This window comes from Chlorocebus sabaeus, chromosome 26, assembly GCF_047675955.1.
Source record: "Chlorocebus sabaeus isolate Y175 chromosome 26, mChlSab1.0.hap1, whole genome shotgun sequence".
NCBI lineage: Eukaryota > Metazoa > Chordata > Mammalia > Primates > Cercopithecidae > Chlorocebus > Chlorocebus sabaeus.
In genome coordinates, this window is record NC_132929.1 from 56,742,374 (window position 1) to 56,764,664 (window position 22,291).

Below are 22,291 nucleotides of genomic sequence, written 5' to 3' on the forward strand. Positions count from 1 at the left end.
CTCCCTTCCCTTCAGTGCAAGGTGCTCCAGTTTCTGTTCCTCTTTTCTTCCCCCTGAGCATGGAACCCAGCCAAATGGAGCTCTGCTGGGCTGTCCCATGTTGCTCCCTGTTGCAGCAGCTGCTTGTGCCTGGTTTCTTGGTCCTGCTGCAGCCGGGGGTGGACGAAGTGAGGCTGAGCCTCTTGACAGCTCTAGAGAATGGGACAGGTGGCCTGGGTGTAGGCACCTCAAGGACACATGACTTCCCTGCTGCCCAGCCATGGAAGCATTCCTCCCTGCCCAGGGCCCGAGGATCCCAAGATCTCTGCTGGAGTCACCACTCCTATGTTCCATGCATGGTAGCAGACCTTGACCCCACCACTTCCTGGCTGTGCAACCTTGAACAAGTCACTTCCTCTCTTCACCTCCCTCATAAGGTTGCTGTAAAGATTAAAGGAAGTCAAGCTACAGGCCAGACACTGGGTTCAACTTCCAGCACAGTGAGCATGACCTTGAACAGGTCATACCTCCTCTGCATTTAATCTCAAGGATGTACAAGGCCAAGGAACCAATACAAAGACATTTGGACAAAAGGATGTCCAAGCAAATGCAAGCATGTGGAAGCCATGGCCAGTGTGTCGGGAGAACTGTAGCATGCAAGGGTGTGAGATGAGGCTGGCATCTGGAAAACTGTCCCCATGTCTCGCCATAATAGTCAGTGGCACCAGCATCCACCATTTTCCCTGGTTCAGCACTCGGTTGGGGGACCTGTTTCCAACCCTACCACCTCCTCTTCCTCATCTGCTGACATCCCTTCTCGGTAGCCTCCCTGGAATTCTGAGGCCTCCAGGTGGTCACCACCGCCTACTGGCACTCTCAGAACTTGCCTGGCTCTGCCCTCTGTTGCTGTCCCTGAGCCCCTCGGATTTGGGAGTTCCCATCTGGGCCCCACAAAGTAACCTTCTTTCCAGGAAACACCACCCTCTGAGTCCTCAGCCTCTACCCTGCTCCTGGGCCAGAAGTCACAGAGCTGGACAGATGAGTCCATGCAAGACCTCTCAGGGGGCCAATGACCTGGAATTTGTTTTTAATTTTAGATTCAGGGGGTACATATGCAGGTTTGTTACATGGATATATTGCATGATGCTGAGGCTTGGACTTCAGTTGAATCCATCACCCAAGGAGTGAACATAGTTCCCAATAGGTGGTTTTTCAACCCTTGCCTCCATCTCACCCTCCCTCTCTAGTAGTCCCCCAGTGTCTATCATTCCCATCTTTATGTCTGTGAGTACCCAATGTTTAGTTCCCTCTTACAGGTGAGAACACGTGGTATTTGGTTTTTTGATTCAGCATTAATTTACTCAGGATAACGGATTCCAGCTGCATCCATGTTGCTGCAAAGGACATGGTTTTGTTCTTTTTAATGGCTACATATTTTGTGGCATTTATATACCACATTTTCTTCTTCTTCTTCTTCTTCTTCTTCTTCTTCTTCTTCTTCTTCTTCTTCTTCTTCTTCTTCTTCTTCTTCTTCTTCCTTCTCCTTCTCCTTCTCCTTCTCCTTCTCCTTCTCCTTCTCCTTCTCCTTCTCCTTCTCCTTCTCCTTCTCCTTCTCCTTCTCCTTCTCCTTCTCCTTCTCCTTCTCCTTCTCCTTCTCCTTCTCCTTCTCCTTCTCCTTCTCCTTCTCCTTCTCCTTCTCCTTCTCCTTCTCCTTCTTCTTCTTCTTCTTCTTCTTCTTCTTCTTCTTCTTCTTCTTCTTCTTCTTCTTTTTTGAAACAGAATCTCACTCCATCACCTAGGCTGGAGTGCAGTGGCACTATCTGGGCTCATTGCAGCCTTAACTTCCTGAGCTCAGGTGATTCTCCCACATCAGCCTCCCGAGTAGCTGGGACTACAGGCATGCACCACCATGCCCAGCTGATTTCTTGTATTTTTAGCAGAGATGGGGTTTTGCCACGTTGCCCAGGCTGATCTCAAACTCCTGGAATCAGGCAATCTGCCTGCCTTGGCCTCCCAAAGTGCTGGGATTACAGGTGTGAGCCACCGTGCCCAGCCCACATTCTCTTTATTCAGCCCACCATTGATGGGCACCTGGGCTTATTCCTCGTCTTTGCTATTATGAATAGTGTTGCAGTGAACCTGCAAGTCCAAGCGTCTTTTTGGTAGAACAATTTATTTTCCTTTGAGTATATACCCAGTAATGCAATAATGGGATTGCTGGATTGACTGGTAATTCTGTTTTTAGTTCCTTGAGAGATCTCCAGACTGCTTTCCACATGGCTGAACTAATTTATATTCCCATCATCAGTGTGTAAGCATTCTCTTTTCTCTGCAACCTCGCCAACATCTGTTATTTTTTGACTTTTTAATAATAGCCATTGTAACTGGTGTGAGATGGTATCTCATTGTGGTTTTGATTTGCATTTCTCTGGTGATTAGCAATAAGTATTTTTTTCATCTGTTTGTTGGCTGCTTCTATGTCTTCTTTTGAGAAGTATCTTGTTCATGCCCTTTGCCCACTTTTTAATGGGGTTTGTTTTTTTTTCTAGTGATTAGTTTAAATTCCTTGTGGATTCTGGATATTATTTCTTTGTCAAATGCATAGTTGGCAAATATTTTCTCCCATTCTGTAGGTTGTCTGTTTACTCTAGTGATAGTTTTGTTGTTGTTGTGTTTGTTTGTTCTTCTGTGCAGAAGCTCTTTAGTTTATTTAGATGATGACTTGGATTCCAACCCCAGCTCCCAACTGGGCAAGTCACCTACTCTTTCTAAGCCTCAGTTGCTTCATCTGTAAAATGGGGAGAATGACAGAACTACTGGCCCAGAATCATAGAATTATTCTGCAGATTCTGCATGGACCTACTGCATATGAAGCACTCTACTATGATAGCAGGCTGAGTCGGCCCCGGTAAATGTGGTCTGCAGTAGCTATCACTGTGATTGTCAACAGCAGCAGCAGCAGCAACGCAACCCTGCCACCCTTTGCAGTGACTTGGCAGTTTCTTGGGCCAGTTCTTGCCTGCAGCCCTAGATTATGTTTGGTCTCCTAAATGCCCTGCCTGCGTTCTTCCTCTAACTCCGGGCAGATCACCTTGCCTTCCAACAACCAGAGACACCAGGACCCTCCTGGTGATTCTCTTCCTGTTCATGAGTGTATTTATCTCAATGCCCTCCTCCTCCATTTCCAGCTCCTAGCAGGGGCAAAGACTCCTCCTTCCAGGGCCAAACCCTGCACCGTCTTCATCTCCCTGCATGCCCCTGGACTCGCATGACCCTCCCTTCTTGTCTCATCCTCCTTGTTGGCTCCTTCTCGGGCCTTCACATAGGCACCTGACTTCCTGATCTTGGAGAATCCCTGTCAGGCCAACCCACCAAAGCTCCCCTCCCACCTGGCCCTGCCAGACGTGTCTGTGGGAACCTCCTTCTTCACCATTCATCTGTTCTTAGCCCCTTACAGCCTTGCTTTTGCCCTGAAGGTGTTGAAATTGTTTTCGCAGAAGCCTCTGATAACCCACATGAAATAACCTATTCTCACTGGTCATTCTCCCCAGACTCTGTCTGACCAGCTCCTCTTTCTTAATGTCACCCTTGGCTGACTTGATGCTCTGATTCTTTTTTTACCTTTACCTTCTAGTCAAGACTTTCTTGGTTGTAAGTAGAGCAGGAACAAATGTACTAAATCAGTTCCAGGTATGCAAAAAGATAATACTGTTTTACTATTTTCCATTCTGATTTTATCTGGTGAAACTCAGTTAGCTTGGCCAAATTAAGGATGTTTTATTGTCTCACTTCTCCCAACATGGGAAAAGGGTGGTTCTTCTTTACTCAGGAAGCAGAGAGGTACCGCCAGTGCCAGGCTCATATGTGGCCCAGCCTTGAAGAAAATAGGGACGCTTGAGAAACAGGAGTAAAAGTAAGCAGGGCTCAGGATTCCATGGTGCTTTCTTTGTTCAACAGGTGTGTTATGGAGGGTGCTGAGCACGGGCCTTTCAGGAGCTCTTGAGACAGGGTAACAGCGTGTGCCCACTGACCTGAAGGAGCCAGGTGCAGGGCGGTGGGAGCCCCAAAGGGAGAGGAGGAGGAAAATGCTAGCCTGGATCTGCTTAGCATCTGTTCAAGCCATAGCTTTAAATGCCAGCCTGGATCTGCTTAGCATCTGTTCAAGCCACAGCTTTGTCCCAGGCTCACGCCTCCTGTCATGGCCCCTTGTTCCAGCCACTCCAAGCTAAGACTTGAGCTCCAATAACATGGAGAACGTAAGAAGGGGCAGACGGGAGGGACAGGTAAAATGCAGTGGGGGCAGAGAATAAATACTTCCCCTCGGGGCCTCGGAGAAAGCATCCCCAGGAGGTAGCACTGCAGTGGGGCTTGCAAGAAAAGTAAATATCCCCCTGTGAAAACCACCCTTGGGGCTGAGGTTTTGCTTTCTTTTCCTGAAAGTCAGGCAGCACTGAGAAAACAGAAAAGCCATCTTGTATAGGGTTTGGCCTACTTAGTTCCTCTGGAAAGTTGTTGTTGCAGTTTGTGAGGTTACATGGATCAGGATACCCCCTCAGGACATAGTTACACCAGAATCCTCAGTCTGCGTCTCTGAACTGAAAGGTCCTGCATTGGTGAAGTTGGTTGAAAAAGTTTACTGTGGACGGTAGAGGGCAGTGACAACCATGAATGTGAACTGGCTAGCTCTTTTTTGAATTTGGGAGGCGAGACTTTGCCAGCAGTAGGCAGACTGTTATGGAAAGATCCTTAAATGCTCTGTGCTGATGGAAGAGGATGGCGAGGGTGAAGTGTGGGCAATTTGCAAGCTTGGTTGCTTTCAGTCAAAAGCATCCAAAAGAAACTTCCTGGAGAAATTGAGTGTTTAATGTCAAACATTTGTGTAAAGTTACTACAAAGAAGACCTCTTCATCACCCTTGCATTTTCTCCTGTTCCATCAAATATGGAATGAAGTCCAGAAAAACCCAGACTGATTTAACATACTGGTCACACACCACAGCTTTGAAACGTGCCTTGGCATTGGGGGCCAACACTCTTTTGGGGCTGTTTCTTAGCTTGAGTCATTTCAGTGTTTTTACTTGGGCACAACCTAGCTGCTGTGCTTTCTTCATTTCTGACATCTTTTTAGGGAAGTGATCTGAAGTTATCTCTTTGCGTCTGTTCAGGCCAAGTCCTCTTTCCTGTCACAGCATTGTTCCAATGTTGTCATAACCATACCTGTTGGCCTGTGTGTGTGTGTGTGTGTGTGTGTGTGTGTGTGTGTGTGCATGTGTTTTTAAAACCCCACCATGCCCAGAATCACGATTGAGTCTCTCTTGAGCCGACCGACCATCATGTCTCCTTTGTCATGCTTAGCAGTGGGCACCTGGTTGGTCCTAGGCAGGTGGTGGAGCATAGGGGTGGGTACAAAAGAAGTCAAAGGAAAGGCTGCATTCCTATTCTCTGCAGAGCATAGAGGCAGTAAGGGCCTGAAACACCCAGTCACCAAACCCTAGATCTGGGAGCTATCCTGGATCCCTCCCTCTCATTCACCTCAACAGGCAACCTGGCACAGAACCAGAGCCTCTGGTTCCAACTGGGATTCTCTCTAGCACATCTCCTTCTCTGCCTCTTTGGCACTGCCTTGGTTGAGGCCTTTGCCCCCTCACAAGTGATCATCGGTCTTACTGACCATCTCCCCTGCCTTCCATCAGGCCCCTGCTGAGCCAGTCCACATGGCCAGGAAGTGAGCTCTAACACACACACGTGTGCACACACATGCATGACTGGACCATGCTGCTCTCTGGCCCTGGTCAAATCAATTCCAAACCCTGTAACAAGCATTTCGAGTGCTTCACAATAGACATGCAGATGGTGCTCAACCAGGATGGATATTATTAGCCTCCATCCCCAGACTCCTCCCAACGTGCTTCCAGTTACTCCCAGGGACATGATTCCAGCGACCTCGGAATGCCCACTTCATGCCTTCTTACTCACTTAGGCTGAGTAAAAACCCCTGTCCAGGGAGCATGAGGGAAAATTGACAGCATCTGCCCAGCCTCGTGCACCTCGCCGACAGGAAGCCGGGCTTGAAGCATTCACTTTCTACTCTTCAGCCATTGTAGCCCAGCTAATGGAGGGCAGCACTGGCTACGGTAGGAACCCACTTCCCTCACATGTGCTATCAGTCAGTTTTCTCCTGAGCAGCCCTGCTTTCTCCTTCTCTGGAATTTGCAAGCACACCAAGGTTTATTTTTATACCATTGCTGTGAAATGTCTGAGAAAACTCCCCAGGGCTCTTCTCAGGATGGGGCAGCCTGCAGGTCAGCACTTTCTCTTCCACACATGCTCAGCTATGGAAGCAGAAACCCAGAGGTTGTGGGATGGAGATGCTGATGTTCCGACCACAGAGCCAGAGTGGTTAGGGTCCTGGGGATTTGCCAGCCATACCTGTGACCTGATTTTCTGCTTCCCAGTGAAAGGAGCTTTTTCTGGTCTAGGAGCCCAAAGAGGAACAGAACTGAAAGCAACCCCCCAGTCTAATACCAAGACCCCTTATCATGGCCTTTATGCACATTAGAAACATGGGCCCTCCCCAAACACAGACCTGCACCAAGGTGTGTGAATGGAGAGGTCTGGGTTTGTGCCCCACTTTGCCCCTTGGCCAGGCACCTGTGGCACAGCTACACAACTCCACACAGTGATCCTATCCTGTCTTCGAGATTCTGGGCCTGGGCTGGGCATTACCTGAGTTGCAGGTAGGAGTGGTTGTCATTTCCTGGAAAAATGTTTGTGGGTTGAAGGTAGGGCTCTAGGAAAGGGGTAGAAAATGGTTCATGGATTGCTGCCCTCATGGGGAGTTCACTGCTTCAACCCCACCAAAGTCCCAAGGAACAGATTTTTCTCTTTCTTATGGCGCAAGATGCCCAAGGTACTGGAATGGGAGATGTGTAATAACTGTCCATGTTATAGCCATGGGTATGTCTCTTGGGCTAGGGCAGCAGCTTAGGACAGAGGAAAAACTGTGCAAGGTCTCCAGCCAGACAGACTTGGGTTTGAGTCCTATGTGTTCCATATTCTTGCCATGTCACCCGGATGCATCTTTTACATATCAATTACATTCTAGCCATGTCACCCTGGATGCATCATTTACATTCTAACCGTGTTACTCTGGACACTTAGTTCACACCCTGGACACTAACATCTACACTTTCATCGTTACATCTCAGTTGCTTTATCTCTGAAATGAGGATACTGCAGAGATGTGAAAATGTTGACAAAATACTGGCCATCAGCCCTACATTCAGTGGAAGGTGATGGTGCCCCCAAGATGTGAATCAAAGCAAAACAAAACAAAAGTCATAAAGTAAGAATAAGGAGGTATAGAAAGGAATGCTTTTTTTTCTATTGAATGTTGATTCCTTTTTCAATTTCTGGAATACCAATTTGTTTGGAAAATTATTTCTGGTGCTCCCACTTTGCTAGTCTAACAAGCATGGGCTGAGACTGCCTGGTGGGAGATCACGTGCTTCTGCTTTTATCCTTTCCCTTTTATCTGGGCTCCCACACTGACATTAGGAGGCAGACTGTACCCTTGGATAGAATCTTGTTCATCCTGAGGCGTCATCTTAACTCACCACACTGTAATTGCTTGCCCACGTGTGTCTTTCCCTGGAGACTGTCAGTTCCATGAGGGCAGGGATCTTGTGGGTTCTGGGTCATTGGTCTGTCCCGGTGCCTGGCAATAGAGTTCCGTATGGTTCACTGAATGAATGACTCCTCTGGGCTGGACTCGAAACAGAATGTTCGCCAGGTCCTCCAGCTGGGGTTCCCATCGAGGAGACCTTCCTTTATGGTGGGGACACACACACACCAGGGCCATCAGCACAGAAGGCATGGCCAGAGGAGGAAGTGGTGTTCAGATCATACATCTTTTGTAATGCTGAGAAAAAGAGTTTAGAAACAGAACCCAACTTATTTTATGTTTCTCCAGGGGCAGAAGTTGTTCCCCAGATGAAAGTTATAGGGAGGTGCATTTGGGTTCTTTAGGGGTCATGCTTTTTATAAGTATTTCTGTCTGCAAATGGAGCAAGCTGCCCCAAAACGTAGTGAGCTCTCTAGCAGAGAAAGTCAAACAGAGACTGACCAGTTGCCTGTCAAAAGAAATGATGTACCGGGCGTTGCTGTTATCAGAGGAGCTGTGGACCAGATCACTTGTGTGCATTTGCTTCTTAGGAGCTGAGAAGAGTCGGCAAATAGCAATGCATCTTTTATGTAATCCAAACAGCCTACACTTGGAATGAGAAAATCTAGTCTTGCTCAGTCTTCACCACTTACCAGCCTGGTGGTTGTGTTTCTACCACACACAATTGGTGCACCCTCTGCCTTGCCTGTTTGCCTGGGAGGAAGATTGAAGTTAACCATTGTGGAAAGGGCCAAATGGGATCCCTCGATGTCTGTCCTGGTTAAGTTTGGCCAGTGGAGGGACTGACTGGAGACAAAGGAACAAGAGTGGAAGAGGAAAAGGTATTAGGCAGCCTTGCTCACCGCAGCTCTCACAGGTCTGATAGCTGCTCACTCCTTCTGTCCCTTTGGCCCTAGGGATGATGATGGCTTCCTGTTGTTGCTAGCCTAGGGGCTCTTCACCATCCTAGTATAACATCTATGAAAGCTTTTTCTTTCCCAAATGGGGCAGACAGCAAAGCACCTTGAAATCAGAAGTATCAGATCAGTCCTTGGCTCTATTCTGTGATAGCCACTTAACCAATTGGCCAACCTTGACAACCACTTAACCTCTTTAAACTTCAGTTTCTTAACCTTAACTTGAGGGTAAAGTAACCACTCTGAAAGCTCAGTGTGGGTGTTGGATGAGATCATGTAAACACCTGTACGTTTATGGCCATACCTGTTAAGTAGCCCCTTCCCTAAACCTTCTTTAATCATCCCTTTTGAGGGTGCCATCTATTTTCTGCAAACCTCTAGCATCTCTGGGCCTCAGTTTCCTCATGCAGAAAGGGAATTAAAAAAATAGAAAACCCACTTCCAATGTGACTGGAGCCTAAGGTGAGTTGGGATGAATGCAGGCATCTAGCAGGGGGCCGGAGCAAATGCATAGGGGTGGGTGCAGGTGTTACCCCTGCCTTCCTTCCACAGTCGCCAAACACACCACCTCTTCCTGGGCGGGGGCCTCCACATTCTCACCAAGCCTGTGCTTTTGCTGACAGTTACAATTTTGTTAGAGCTTTTGTTACAGTTTGTTTACAGTTTTGTTACAGTGTTCTAGCCATGCGTTCCTGGTGGTTCCTCCCCAGGAAGCTGGAGCACCTTCCACACCTGCCCCTCCCCACCAGCCACTTCCTCATCCTAGATAACAAAGGCTTCCTCTCCCACCCTCCCCTCGCTTCCTATCCACAGAATATCTAGCCAGCCCTCCCTGCATTCCAGACCCAGATGAAGGGAGGTGGCCTGTCTGCAGTTCCTCCAGGGGGTTCCCCACCACCCGGTCCAGGACACAGCCATGGGTGATAAAAGTGGGACCATGAACATGTCAGAGGAGACCCACTGTGATCCTTCTTGTTTCAAAATAGACAGTGGAAGTAAACAGTGGAAATCCATACATAACCTTCCTAATTAATGCAGACACTTGAGAGATTGTTTTTCTTGGTGTTAAATTTTGCTCACCCACATAATGTTTGTGGCCATATTTGCAGCGTGCATAATATATTGTGCTGCACTTGTACTTTTCCACACCTTTCATCATACCTTCCTGTGTCTCCAGACGGTCTTCACAGTGGTTGCTGTCAGTGCTATGGAATAGTCACTCAGGAAATTAATATGCAGGGTTTACAAAGTCATTCCTGATTACAGCCAACTTTGCATGGGTAGCTCTTACTTCCTTCCACTGAATAATTTCCTTACTACAGACCAGCAGCAGGATGACCACCTGGGAGAGTGTGAAAGTGTGAGCAAATCCACAGTCCCTCATCCGTATCACCATAGTTTTCTGAAAAGGTCATGCCATGCACACTTCCCCAACACCGTGTGACCGTGGTAGTTTCAATGCAAAGCCACCATGTGAAACATATTTTTATTGACTTAGCAGTTGAAAAATTATACTTCAAAGGTGTTTTAATTTACATTTATTTTGATTATTTTAATGGCAAAATGTTTCCCTAACTTGCTTATTATATCTATTATATATATGTTATTATATGTACATATAGTACGTGTATATTTGTCCATTTATTTATTTATTTATTTATTTATTTGCTTGAATTGTCTGTTCATATGCTTTAAATTGATTGCTGGGCTGGGAGTAATGTCTGTTAGTAATTTGAATTGCATAGTACCACTAATAATTTTTTGCCTGTCCTTCTTAATGATATTTACAATTGAAGAGGATCCGGTCATTTGCCCCATTTTTAGGCTCTGAGCTATAGAGTTCACTTTCTCTTGAAAACAACCCAGTTTTTAAACTTAAAGCCGCCATTTCCTCCAGCAAGTCTTTTTCTTCCCCAAATGGAGCAGGCAGCAAAGTCCCTTGGAGTCAGAAGTGTCAGGTCAGACCCTGGCTCTGTTCTGTCATAGCCACTTGCCAGTTGGCTGACCTTGACAACCACTTAACCTCTTTGAACTTCAGTTTCTTAATTTTAATATGAGGGTAGAATAACCACTGTGAAAGCATAGTATGAGGATTGGATGAGATAATGTAAACACCCGCCCGTTTATAGCTAAGTGTTAGCTGAAGCCAACTGCTTCATTCGGCATTAAACCCAACTGCTTTTCTGAATTTGCCTTAAAATATTTGTTCTGTTGTATCTTTTGACCCTGCATAAAATGAAGTCACACATCAAACTTGATTTCTTAAATAGTTGAGTGTGGCCAACATGGCACAAGTATACATATGTAGCAAACCTGCACGTTGTGCACATGTACCCTACAACTTGAAGTTTAATAATAATAAATAAATTAAAAAATAATAATAATAAAATAAATTAATTAATTAATTAAAAAAAATAGTTGAGTGTGGTAGCCTAAACATGAAGTGCAATGTCTGGAGTCTTGATTTAGGGCATTAAAAATAAAATAAAATAATTAAAAATGGAAAACAATGTAGAGATCCATTGGGTATCACCCACTCTGCCTCTGAGGTATGGGAAAAGTCCTGGCTTAGCCCTATTGTCACCCCTTCTGTTCTTCATGACCCTCTTTGTTGTCTTCCTGTTTCACAGGCAACTTCAGCAACAGCAGGCAGAATTAGAAGTACACCAGAGAGATGGATTGTCATCATACGACTTATCCCAGGTGAATTTCTGGAAAACCCTTTCCCTGTTGGAATTGTCTCCAGCCCAATGAACTGGGCACTCAATTCAGCCCTGAGCTTGAGCCCCTCAGCCCAAAGGATTGCCCCATCCACACACTACAATGGAAAGAGCAGACCTACAGGTCCCCTGGGGGTCTGCTGCTGTCACTCCTCCCTACAGAACTGAGCCATGAAGAATGTGTGAGTACCAGGTGAAGAACCAGGGGCCATAGTCAACCCAAGGGCTGAAGGACATTTCTGAGGACCATGCGTGAACTCTAGTATGAGTATACTCAGAGACCAACAAGAGCAGCTTCTGATCCCCTTGGGCCCCCTGGCTTCTTGGCCATTTCCCTGCCACTGCCTGTGTCCCATTCTTCCTCAGTGTGCCTCTTCCTGTCATGCTCTGAGCCTCCTTCTTCACCGGCTCTGTCTCCTTTCCTTCTCCTATCTCCACATGATGTCCACTTTTCCTGATATTTAGAGTAAGTTAATTGTTGTTCATTTCTCGCTCTAAGAAAGTAATCAGTGTGACTCTGTTATCCTTCCTGTGACCTTCAGTTCACTGCCCCCAACCCCATCACCGGCTGTTCTTGGCTTTCACATATAGAAAAGCTTCCCATCTGATAAAATGTTCCAGCCCCAAATGCCAGTGATTCCAGAGGGAGGGGGCTCTGATGAAGGAGAGCTGGTGGCTCCTGGGGATACACACTCTGTGCCTTACGCATGAGTTGCCCTTGTGTTTTATTTAATGTGCAAACAGGTCCCCGTCCCCAACCTACCAGCCGGTGTTCATGAGGCTGGGAAGTCCGTGGAAAAGGCGGATGCAATCTTCTCCCAGGAAAGAGATCCTCGGTTTGCTGAAATGTTTGCAGGAATCAGTGCATGTAAGTTTCCAAATGGCACTGAGGTTTTGAGAGTGTGGGGTTTACAGTTGCTTTCAGGCCATCTACCGACAACTACTGTTAGTAAGAGGGGGCCACGGAAGGTGAGTTTAGAGTAACCATTGCAGGGTATAAAAACACACGAGTTGGAATGGATTCTCTCTACTCCTGGCCTTGCCTCTTATATACCAGTTACCCAGGGTAACCAACCTGGGACCTGGCATCCCATCATTAAAATTTGAGGAGTTGGAACAAATGAGCTCTATTGTTCCATTGTGCTGTTTAGTTTTATTAAGCCAAAGACCTGTCTCTGTTAAAAGTTGAAATTCAATCCCTAACACACAGAGGACCACATTTTAACATCAAAATACGCAGTAAAAAAGAAAAACAAAAATGATCCTCTATCCTACCACCTGGATGTAACCATGTTTAACTTTTTAAAGTATGTTTTTTCTATCTTTTTCTACACATATATATTCCTTTTTTTTACATGAAATTGAGCTCACAGTAGCTTAGTTTTTTCACATGACAGTTTATTATGAACGTATTTCCAGATTATCAGACAATCTTTTTTTGTCAATTGCGTAGAGTTCATGTGATTAATCCTCTGTGGTGGTCATTAGGCTGTCTACCTATGTCAGCACTGCCGTTAGAGGAGATGGTGCGATTATAACTTAAGGCATCGCATGGGGCCAGCAAGTCCAGCTGCCTCGCCCTCCCACTCAGATTATCACTGAGATTAACCAAATATAAAATTTGGAAAGATCTTTGTTGGTTCTAAAATCAGAAAAAGGATTCTATTTTCATGTGGTCAAGGAATTTTCACAAGATACAACGGAGTCAGGATGAGTTGAAGGGAGAAACCAGTTGGCTTGTGAAGAGGAAACATGGGGAACTCCGTCACTGGAAGAGAAGCCCAATCCTGTCCCCTTGGGGCTAACAAGCTGAAGACAGTGAGGCCCGAGGTGAGGACAGACAGGCCCGTGGAAGGTGGTGAGGGAGCACACCTCAGCCCTCCTGATGCCAGCATGTTGGTGGAAAGTCAGAGCCTCTGGGTGCTGGAGCTGCCTCCCGTTAGGGCAGCAGATGCCAGTGCAGCACCAAGACCCATTGTCAACACACAACAAAAACCAGACCCCTCAGCACAACAGGGGAGCTCCCGGCTCTTGGTTCCCATGGCCACCCACCCACATCAGTATTTCCTCGACTTTTCTAGAGAAATATCATCTCATCCAGTAAGAAGAGACAACAGCACATCTAAAAGGTTTTTTTCTCTCCAGATAAGCCTGAAATATTTGACCAGAGACCCACAGCGTCCCAGAGAAATCCAGACATAGACACTTTTCCATAAAGTTAACAAAACAGAAAAAAAAAAAAAGACAGACAAGAAAAAAGAAGAGGGGAGAAGGGTCCAAGGGAAGGAATGAGAACAAATGTCCTCCTTTGGAAATGAATTTTTCTGATAAAGAGGAGAAGGTTCAGAGAATCTTCAGTATCTCTTCTCTAGGTGATTCCAGGCCATCCTGCATGTCTGCAAATGAGTTATTGAGGTGGGGAGAGTGATGTTTAATAAAATGGATCAGTACAAAACAGGCTAATATTGCAGAAATCCAAGTCAGTGAATTAGAAACATGAATTTTCCCAAAATACAAAAACTTAGGTTTTCCAAGTGAAAGAGCTCAATGAATACTAAACAAAAATTTCAAAGAAACTCACACCTACACATGATCTGTTGTATTTACTTTTTTAAATTTGAAGAAAGGAAGAAAAAATCCTGCAAATGTTGAGATTAAAAAAATTACCTTACCTACAAAGAGAAATCTTTTGTTAGCCTTCCCCAAGATATTAAATACCAGAAGACTTAGGAAGGTGGCGGTGGCGGCGGGGTGGGGGGCAGCGGGGGCAGGGTGGATGCAGGAATAAATAGAGAATTTGGAAGAACATGTGACCCTGAAATTTTCCACCAGCCAAGCTGCTTTCCTATTTGGAGGACAACAAAAAGACGTTCACAGACATGCACTATCTACATATTCTGCTTGCAAAAAAACTACTTGTAAAATTGTACTTGTTTATGAAATGAATCAAAATATAGAACACGAGAACAGAAATGATAGGTTGGAAAAGCAGTAAGGATGAAAAACGAAACTAATAACACTGAAAATTAACGTAAAAATTATTAGAAGATACGAAAGACAGAAACAATAAATAAAACTTAGAGTCTAAAACCTCAAATCAAGAAATTTAAAGATTTCTTCACCAAAGATCCAGACTCATTTTGGAATGGGTGTAGTATTTATAAATAGATAAAGATTTATCATCAGTGAATATCAAGAATAATTAAATACGTTGACTCCCAATCAATAGCTCCTGAATCATATGCTGCCAAAATATGATATAACAAAAACAAACTGAAATGAACGATTTAACCTGAAAGAAGGGGTGGTGGAGATGCTCTGCAAACCCAAGAAGGAAAGTAGGTTCGTCAGTGTTGCCAAAGAAAAATTCAAACTGTCCAGTGAGCAGAGAGGCTTAATTTATTCAGATATAAGATGTAACCTAAAGTGAAGATACAGATGTCATAAGCATTGAAATATGTGAAAGTCAAAATAATTAGAATCACAGGAAGATGCTGATAAAGCCACATTATAGTGGAAGATCTCAGTAGGCCTGTCTCCATCTTTAACAGGTCACATAGATCAAAATAATAAAATGGAGAAAAATATAGAAGACTGAAAACTAGAATCAAATATCTTTAAAAACAATTATATATAATATTATAATGCATATTATTATATATAATGTTATACCCTTCAAATGTCCTGGAGCAGTTACAAAGAAAATGTGTTTCTTATTTACCCAAACCACAAAAACCTTAAATACATGAGGAAAAAAAATGGGTTGTATTAAGTTTATTATCTTATTTTTATTTATATTTTTATTTTGTCTGTTTGTAGTTTTGAGATGGTGTCTTGCTCTGTCACTCAAGCTGGAGTGCAGTGGCGTGATCTCAGCTCACTGCAACCTCCACCTCCCTGGTTCAAGCAATTATCCCTGCTTCAGCCTCCCGAGTAGCTGGGATTATGGGTGTGCGCCACCATGCCAAGCGAACTTTTGTATTTTTTAGTAGAGCCGGGGTTTTGCCATGTTGGCCAGGCTGGTCTCAAACTTCTGACCGCAGGTGATCTGCCTGCCTCGGCCTCCCAAAGTGCTGGGATCACGGGTGTGAGCCACCGTGCCTGGCCTGCATTAAGTTTAGAGTCAAGAGAACTACCTAAGTTTACCTTCTTCCTGCAAGTTTGAGCCTTATGTCTCCCCCACACCAATCTTGCTCTTTATTCCCAAGATTCAAGATATTATGATTAGGTTAAAAGTACATATCCAGGAGCCTGAGCTCCTTCCATCCTTTAAGGATTTCCCACTGTCTTACAACTGTCACTGCAGCAGAAGAAAATGAACCAGAAAAACTGCTCAGTGGCCCCTTTTTATTAAAGCCTCACAGAAGTTGTTTCCATGCGTGCGAGAGTCAGCATGTGGTCCCTGCAGCCTGGTCTCTGGGCCCCAAGCCCATGAGCCTGAATATCCATAACCGCATCACTGCTCACAGCCACTCGGAGGGACCTACACACTCTGCCCCTGATCACCACCAGCAAGCCAGAGATGGGAGCAGATGTGGGGGCTGTCTAGGCACAAAATAATCACCATGTAACTAACCTTTATTTCCTTTATTCCAATATCTCTTTGTGAGTGAACATGTTAGGGATTGTAGGAATGAGACATGTAGACATTTGAAGATTCTGGGGCACTGGGAGGGCATTTCAAAGAGCCCTGGGCACCCTCAATGACCAAAGGAAGGAGAACTGGAGCCTGCTGTCTAGCACCCTGCCACCATTCGTGTTCCCACTCCTGTTTCTCAAACCACGATACAAAGCACCTTCTCCCTCGTGTAAGATCTAAACAGCCAGCTGGGTCTTGAGCCCGTTTCTGCAGCCGTGTAGCTATGGGTGAACCTGTGGGTGAGCCAACTCTGCTCACCATTCTGCAGTGGCAGAAAATCATGCATTATTGCACCTCCTGGCCAGGGACTGAGTGTTTTCAGTGTTAGAGGAGCTCAGTCTCTCAAAGAAACCTTAGTGGAAGGTCAAGGCACACAGGTCCGGGGCTGTTCCCTGGACATCACCGGCTGTGGCACCTGCTGGGTGAGGGTGACAGGGGTAGCTGAGTTCCAGGGCAGTGGGAAGAGCGCTGGGCTTGCGTTCATGCCCTGGGCCCTCCCTCGCTGGCTGGTGACTTCGGACAAGCCACACCTCACTTTTCTCATCTGTAACAAACAATAGCAAACTTTAGTTTCTGTTTGCTCTGTTATCAGGCACTGTCATAAGCACTTAGGTTAACACTGAATTCCCCCTACAGCCCTCTGAGGAAGATACTTTTATTCTCGCCTTTTTTCTGTTGGGAAACTGAGGCAGGGGATGATTAACAGTCCGAGGTTGCACCTCTTACCTTGGAGCTGGGATTCAGACCCAGAGAGCTGAGATCAGAGCCCATCCTCTTCACTGGTACCCTGTGCTTCCTCATCCAGAACCAGAGGACTTGGAATCCCTACCCCGCAGGGTTGAAAAGACTGGATAAAATAATGTCTGAGAAAGAACTCTCATTCTTTTTTTTTTTTTTTTTTTTTTTTTTTTTGAGGCAGAGTCTTGCTCTGTCGCCCAGGCCAGAGTGCAGTAGCGTGATCTCAGCTCACTGCAGCCTCTGCCTCCTGGGCTCAAGCAATTCTCCTGCCTCAGCCTGCCGAGTAGCTGGAACTACAGATGGCTGCCACCACGCCTGGCTAATTTTTGTATTTTTAATGGAGACAAGGTTTCACCATGTTGGCCAGGCTGGTTTTGCACTCCAGACCTCAAGTGATCTGCCTGCCTCAGCCTCCCAAAGTGCTGGGATTACAGGTGTGAGCCACCGCACCTGGCCTCGTTCATTCTTTTAATCTTCCCCACTCTCCAAAAAAGCCTTGTCATCAAGCAGCCTGTGGCCTAGCCTAGGGGTCAAGAACAGCAGCCCAGTGCCCTCATATGCCAGGGAGGCTCCAGGGGAGATGAGGAGGCAGAGGCAAGGCTGAAGAGATTGCATGCAGGTGGGCTGCCCCGACTCGCATCCTCCCGTTCCTGCGCCCACCCCTGCACCTGTTCTTGGGGCAGCCTTCTCTGTGGTCTGCAGAGCAGGGAACCTTCGCGTGTGACTCCTGCTCTGGTTTTCCCAGCGGAGAAGAAGATGATGAGCTCAGCCTCTGCAGCAGGAACCCAGCAGATCTACTCCCAAGGAAGCCCATTTCCCTCTGGACACTCCGGGAAGGCCTTCAGGTATGTGCCAGTGAGGGGGACAATGGCGTGGGAAGATGCTCCCTCGCCAAGAAAGTCCTGAGTCTCAGAGCACAGCTCTGTGGGCTGTAATCATGAGTTAGTGGTTACTGGCGCTCCGGCCTTGGGCTAAACTGAGGATTCTGGTGGCTCTGCTTCTGCTCTGTGAGCCCTCCATGAGTTGCCATAGATTCCTGGTGTCAGTTACTCTTTCTTGGATGTGAACAGCACCAGCCACTGTGTTCTGTAGCAGTGATTGCCAGCGAGAAGGGAGTGAGTTCCCTCTAGCCAGGACCCAAGTGAGCTGGAGCTGGGAACAGCTAAGGTAGCAGGAAGTATCCTGTCATCTGGTACCCAGAGGCTACAGCCAAATCCAAGGAAGACTGGACAGCTCAGCCCATCATGTCTGAGCCTCATCCTGAAGGGCACTCCAGGCTTCAGGCAGGGTGTCCAACCTTCCCAAGGCTTGGTTCTTAGCATCAAGGGCATCTAGTAGGTCATTGAGGAAGCCCTGACATCATCACTGGAGGCAAGGCTTGGCTCCACTGACTTCTGGGGAGACAGAAGCATAAACTGGGAAGAACAGTCAGAGAAGAAGCTGGCAGCTCTTGGGGAGGGTGTGTGGGCACTCACCTGTGCCTACCGGACACCCTAAGTTCCTCATGCCCAGCAGGACAGGACTCCTCCAGCAAGGTTAGCCAGAGCCTAAGCAGAGCTTCCAGATGTAGGCAGAGACCAGGAGGGTAGGTGGGGCTGGCCACTCAGAGAGAGGGCCCTGCCAAGGGACTGCCCTGGACACAAGGAATGAGGATCTTGCTTCCACACTGGTTCGTGGACAGACCTCCTGGAGACAGATTAGCAACACTGCAGTGGCTCTGGCCATGCCTGTAGCTAGGTCTCGCTGAATTGCACACTGCTCTGAGGCTCTGAGGAGCTCTGGCTGCAGGCAGGGGCTCTGGTCTGGACAGCAGACAAGATGGCAGCCCTCCGTGAGCAGTCCCTAACCATCATCACTGCAGGTTGTGCGGCTCTGCTGAGCAATAGTCAAGCCCTCCGGACTTCTCTTGGCGGCTGAGTTACTCAGCTACTCAGCACACATTGACGGATCTTGGTCTATGCCAAGCCCTGTGCCAGCCCTGCCCGGGTGCTCGTGTTCATTGGGTCCTTGTGACACTTACTGCTTGTCCTTCACTCTGGACAAAGGGGATCAGGGAGGGTACAGCAGCAGGAGGCAAGGAGGGGGCAGCTCAAAGGCAAGAGGATAGCCCAAGGTGGCATGGCCAGAGAAGGTCTGGCTGACTCTTCCGCTAGGTCTGAAAGCAAAAGTCAGGTTCTGCCTCCTGACCCGGGCAGAGGTGCAAGGGCCTGAGGAGCGTGCTGAGTGCAGCCTCGGGGAGGCCTTGTTGGAAGAGACCTCACTAATGGGAGAAACAGAGGATGACCACGTTGTTCTATGACAATGGCCTCACCCAGGCTCTGCACCTCACACCGGACTGTCTGCCCTGAGCTCTGTCTGCGGCAGCAGCCGTGGGAGCCATGTGAGGAGGAGGACATCATCACTGATGGCCTTTGGGAGAAGAGTGAAGCTGCAGACAGTGCTCAGGGCAGACAGTGCCAGCATGAGGCGCACAGCCTGGGTGAGGCCATTGTCATAGAACCAAAAATGTAGGGTGCACAGGGCAGTGATGAGTGATGGGGAAGGAAAAGCAGGCTTGGGGCAGCTGGCAGTGTGGGGAAGGAATCCAGGGAGTGTCCAAACACCTGTGCAGAGCCTGGCATAGAAAAGGCACTTGCTGAGTACTAGTCTGTAAAATGAATGAATAAATGACTGAGTTAATTAAAGGATGCCTGTTGGGGCCAAAGCCTGTGGAATGTGCAGAATTTCCTATATATCTGAAGGGTCTGAGCTGGCTTGGGTTGGGGTAGGCTGTGGGATGAAGGACTCTGGGGCCCAATACAGCCATAGGGAACCCTGGGCCGCTTGCAGAATGGTGTTGCTGGCACCCGAAGTGCATCCTCACCCACAGTCCTCCCGCTCTGGTCCCGCAAGTTTTGGTCCCTGCCTGTCCATGCTAAGGCAGGCAGCTGTAGCTCAGAGGCCCCCAGGGAGGACTGTGCACAAGGGCTGGCTCTTTGCCCCAAGAAGCCCATCCCTTTCAGTCAAGGTGCCTTTCCTAGGGCTTCTACGCTATAGCAGCCCTCATCAATCAGTGTTTTGGGGAGGACATCAAGGGCTGAGGGTCTGTGGGAGAGGGCCCTACTAGACCATAGTGACTAGAAAATGTCTTCTGAAGCAATACTTCCATCAGGAAGGAGAATGGGAAAGGAGCCCTTATGTTAAATGAGAAATTGATTGTACAAAGATGGGAATGATATCCCCTTTATATAAGCCACTGAACTTGTTTTACAATGATCACTGCAAGAATGTCTCTGACATTCTTGGTTTCTCCCTATTTTAAAAGGGATCAAATAGCATAGGAAACTTATTAGAATACAATAGTAAAATTTTACCCAGTCTCTACTGATCTCTAGCCTGCCTTTCTTTTAACATGGAGCTGAAAATCCACCTCTACCAAAAGCCTTCTGTGATGAGCCCCATTCTGCCCTACTTGACTGATTCATGGGCATCCAGTGCACTGCCCTGCATGCTGCGCTAGTCCCAGGGAGGCAGGACGAGGGGCCTGAAACAAAGTAAAAGTCTGCCCCCAGCCTTTTAGTCTTTGATGAGCTTCTCATGTAATCGACATAGCCCGGAAAATCTCCTGGAAGAAGTGCCTGGTGGTACATACAGACAGTGCCTGCCGAGGAGCTAAGCAGGGTCAGAGATTTAGCCTGCAAAGGACATGCAGAGAGCACAGCACACAGCAGGGACCTAATAAAGATGAACTGAGTTAAGTCGAAGGTGAACTGAAGGTGGGAGGGATAAACTCTGGGTAGCAGGACTAGGCCCCATCCAGCAGGTTTTCATTGAGAAGCGTTTCTTTCCGTTTAAAACTGACAGCCTGCAACCTATTTCCTGAATCCTTAAGCTTCATAGGTACCCCAAAGGAACGAATTAACCAGAGCACGGAAGAGTGAGTGAACACCGGGACTGATTTTTATTCTAAGAAGCTTCTCTCTTTGTGGGATCCAAATCATCTGTTGAGAGCAGAGGATGTACAGGCGCAGGATAGGGGCTGAGGAGTGTATGGGAGACCCTGGGGAGGATGAGGAGAGGAAGTACCAGACTACCAGACATGGCAGGACTACTCAGCAGTGTGGAGGAAGCCCTGAAGGGAGAGGAGGACAGCCAAGGGGCTTTGAGGCTCATGATGTGTTAGTCATTTTCTCGAGTGACATGCTGCATGGAGAGAGCCAGGAAGGTGGCCCAGGGCGGATTGTGTGGTTGGCTGGGCGCGTAGACTCATGCAAACCAGGTGTGTCCTCGGGATAAATGCAGTTTCCTCTTTTCTAGCTCTTCAGTGGTTCATGTGCCTGGAGTGAATGATATTCAGTCCTCCTCTTCCACGGGCCAGAACATGTCCCAAATCTCCAGGCAGCTAAACCAGAGTCAGGTGGCGTGGACAGGAAGTCGTCCGCCCTTTCCGGGACAGGTATGGATGTCTGTGAGAGTGTCTCCCCTGGGTGCCCAGAGAGGCAGAGCATTCTGGGAAGTGCTTTCTTCGGACTGCGGCTCTGAGGATGGGTCAGGCCCTAGCTGGAACCAACCACCCTCACAGCCGCTGGCTCCTCAGGAGCACCGGCCACCCTCAGGGCCCTCGGAGAGCCGGGTGCCCCGCCTGCGACTTCAGCAGCCTTTTCTCCTTACAGCCATGCCCTGGGGCAGCGGGCAGGAAAAGGCTGGGCGGGTAGAGACACCCCATCAAGAATGAGCCCCCTCACGACTCTGGGCCTCTGGCTGTTCCTGTGCCAGGAGGACATGAAAACACCCACGCTTGGGATACCCCCAGACCCCTCATAGTCACTGTGAGGGTGGGTGTTGCCCAGGGAGTTCTGGGTGTTCATAATGCCAAGGCCTTGGTAACCGGACGCCAGAGGGCCCAGATCCTTGTAGCCCTGGGGAGTAACTTCAATCAGACGTGCCCCAAAGATTCTGCAGCTCCTGGGCCCTCACACACCGTGCTGATCCAGGCCTGTGCCTAGCCAGACAAGAGGGCCATGGGGAGTCACTATTAACCCAGAGCAGACACTACCTCTGTGACCAGCCTGGGGCGTGAGTTGGGGGTGAGGGTCTGCTGCTGATGCTTTCCATCTCTTTGCTTTGTCCTGATTATAGCAAATCCCATCTCAGTCCAGCAAGACTCAGTCATCGCCCTTTGGGATTGGAACGAGCCACACCTACCCGGCAGACCCCTCTTCCTACAGCCCCCTCTCCAGTCCAGCTACCTCCTCACCAAGCGGGAATGCCTACTCCAGTCTTGCCAACAGGACTCCAGGGTTTGGTAGGTGGGGAATGAGGGAATGAGATTCTGGGAAAGCCAGAAAGCAGAAATGCTTTCTGAACATCCTGAATTCAGGAGGCTAGCTCCAGGCTCCCAGCTACCAAAACAAGGCCTGGAGGTTTCCAAGCACCTCCTCTCTCTCTGGCTATGAGGAGGCCTATGGTGTTCCTAAGAGACTGGATGCTTAGGCCTTGGCTTTGTGATTTGGCTTTATCATTTTCAAGGCACTGGGATGATGTTCCTGTGCTGTGATGTGATCTAAATACCATTTTAACCCATTATGGCCCTAGCAAGGATTTTCAGGCCCCCCAACTCAAAAACCTTATAGTCTTGTTTGAAGAAACTAGAGAATA

General features: G+C 47.7%; 1 protein-coding gene across 5 annotated transcripts in view; it reads left to right on the forward strand.

The window, feature by feature from the left end:
• Positions 1 to 22,291, forward strand: part of ARNT2 (aryl hydrocarbon receptor nuclear translocator 2) — a 201,490-nt gene that overhangs the window by 161,506 nt on the left and 17,693 nt on the right. For all 5 annotated transcript variants that reach the window (XM_008015665.3, XM_008015660.3, XM_008015663.3 and 2 more), the window contains 5 exons: positions 11,188 to 11,260; positions 12,022 to 12,145; positions 17,400 to 17,499; positions 20,951 to 21,089; positions 21,773 to 21,938. In XM_008015665.3, coding sequence (XP_008013856.1) covers positions 11,188 to 11,260; positions 12,022 to 12,145; positions 17,400 to 17,499; positions 20,951 to 21,089; positions 21,773 to 21,938 — 602 coding nt within the window. The remainder of the gene's footprint in view (positions 1 to 11,187; positions 11,261 to 12,021; positions 12,146 to 17,399; positions 17,500 to 20,950; positions 21,090 to 21,772; positions 21,939 to 22,291) is intronic.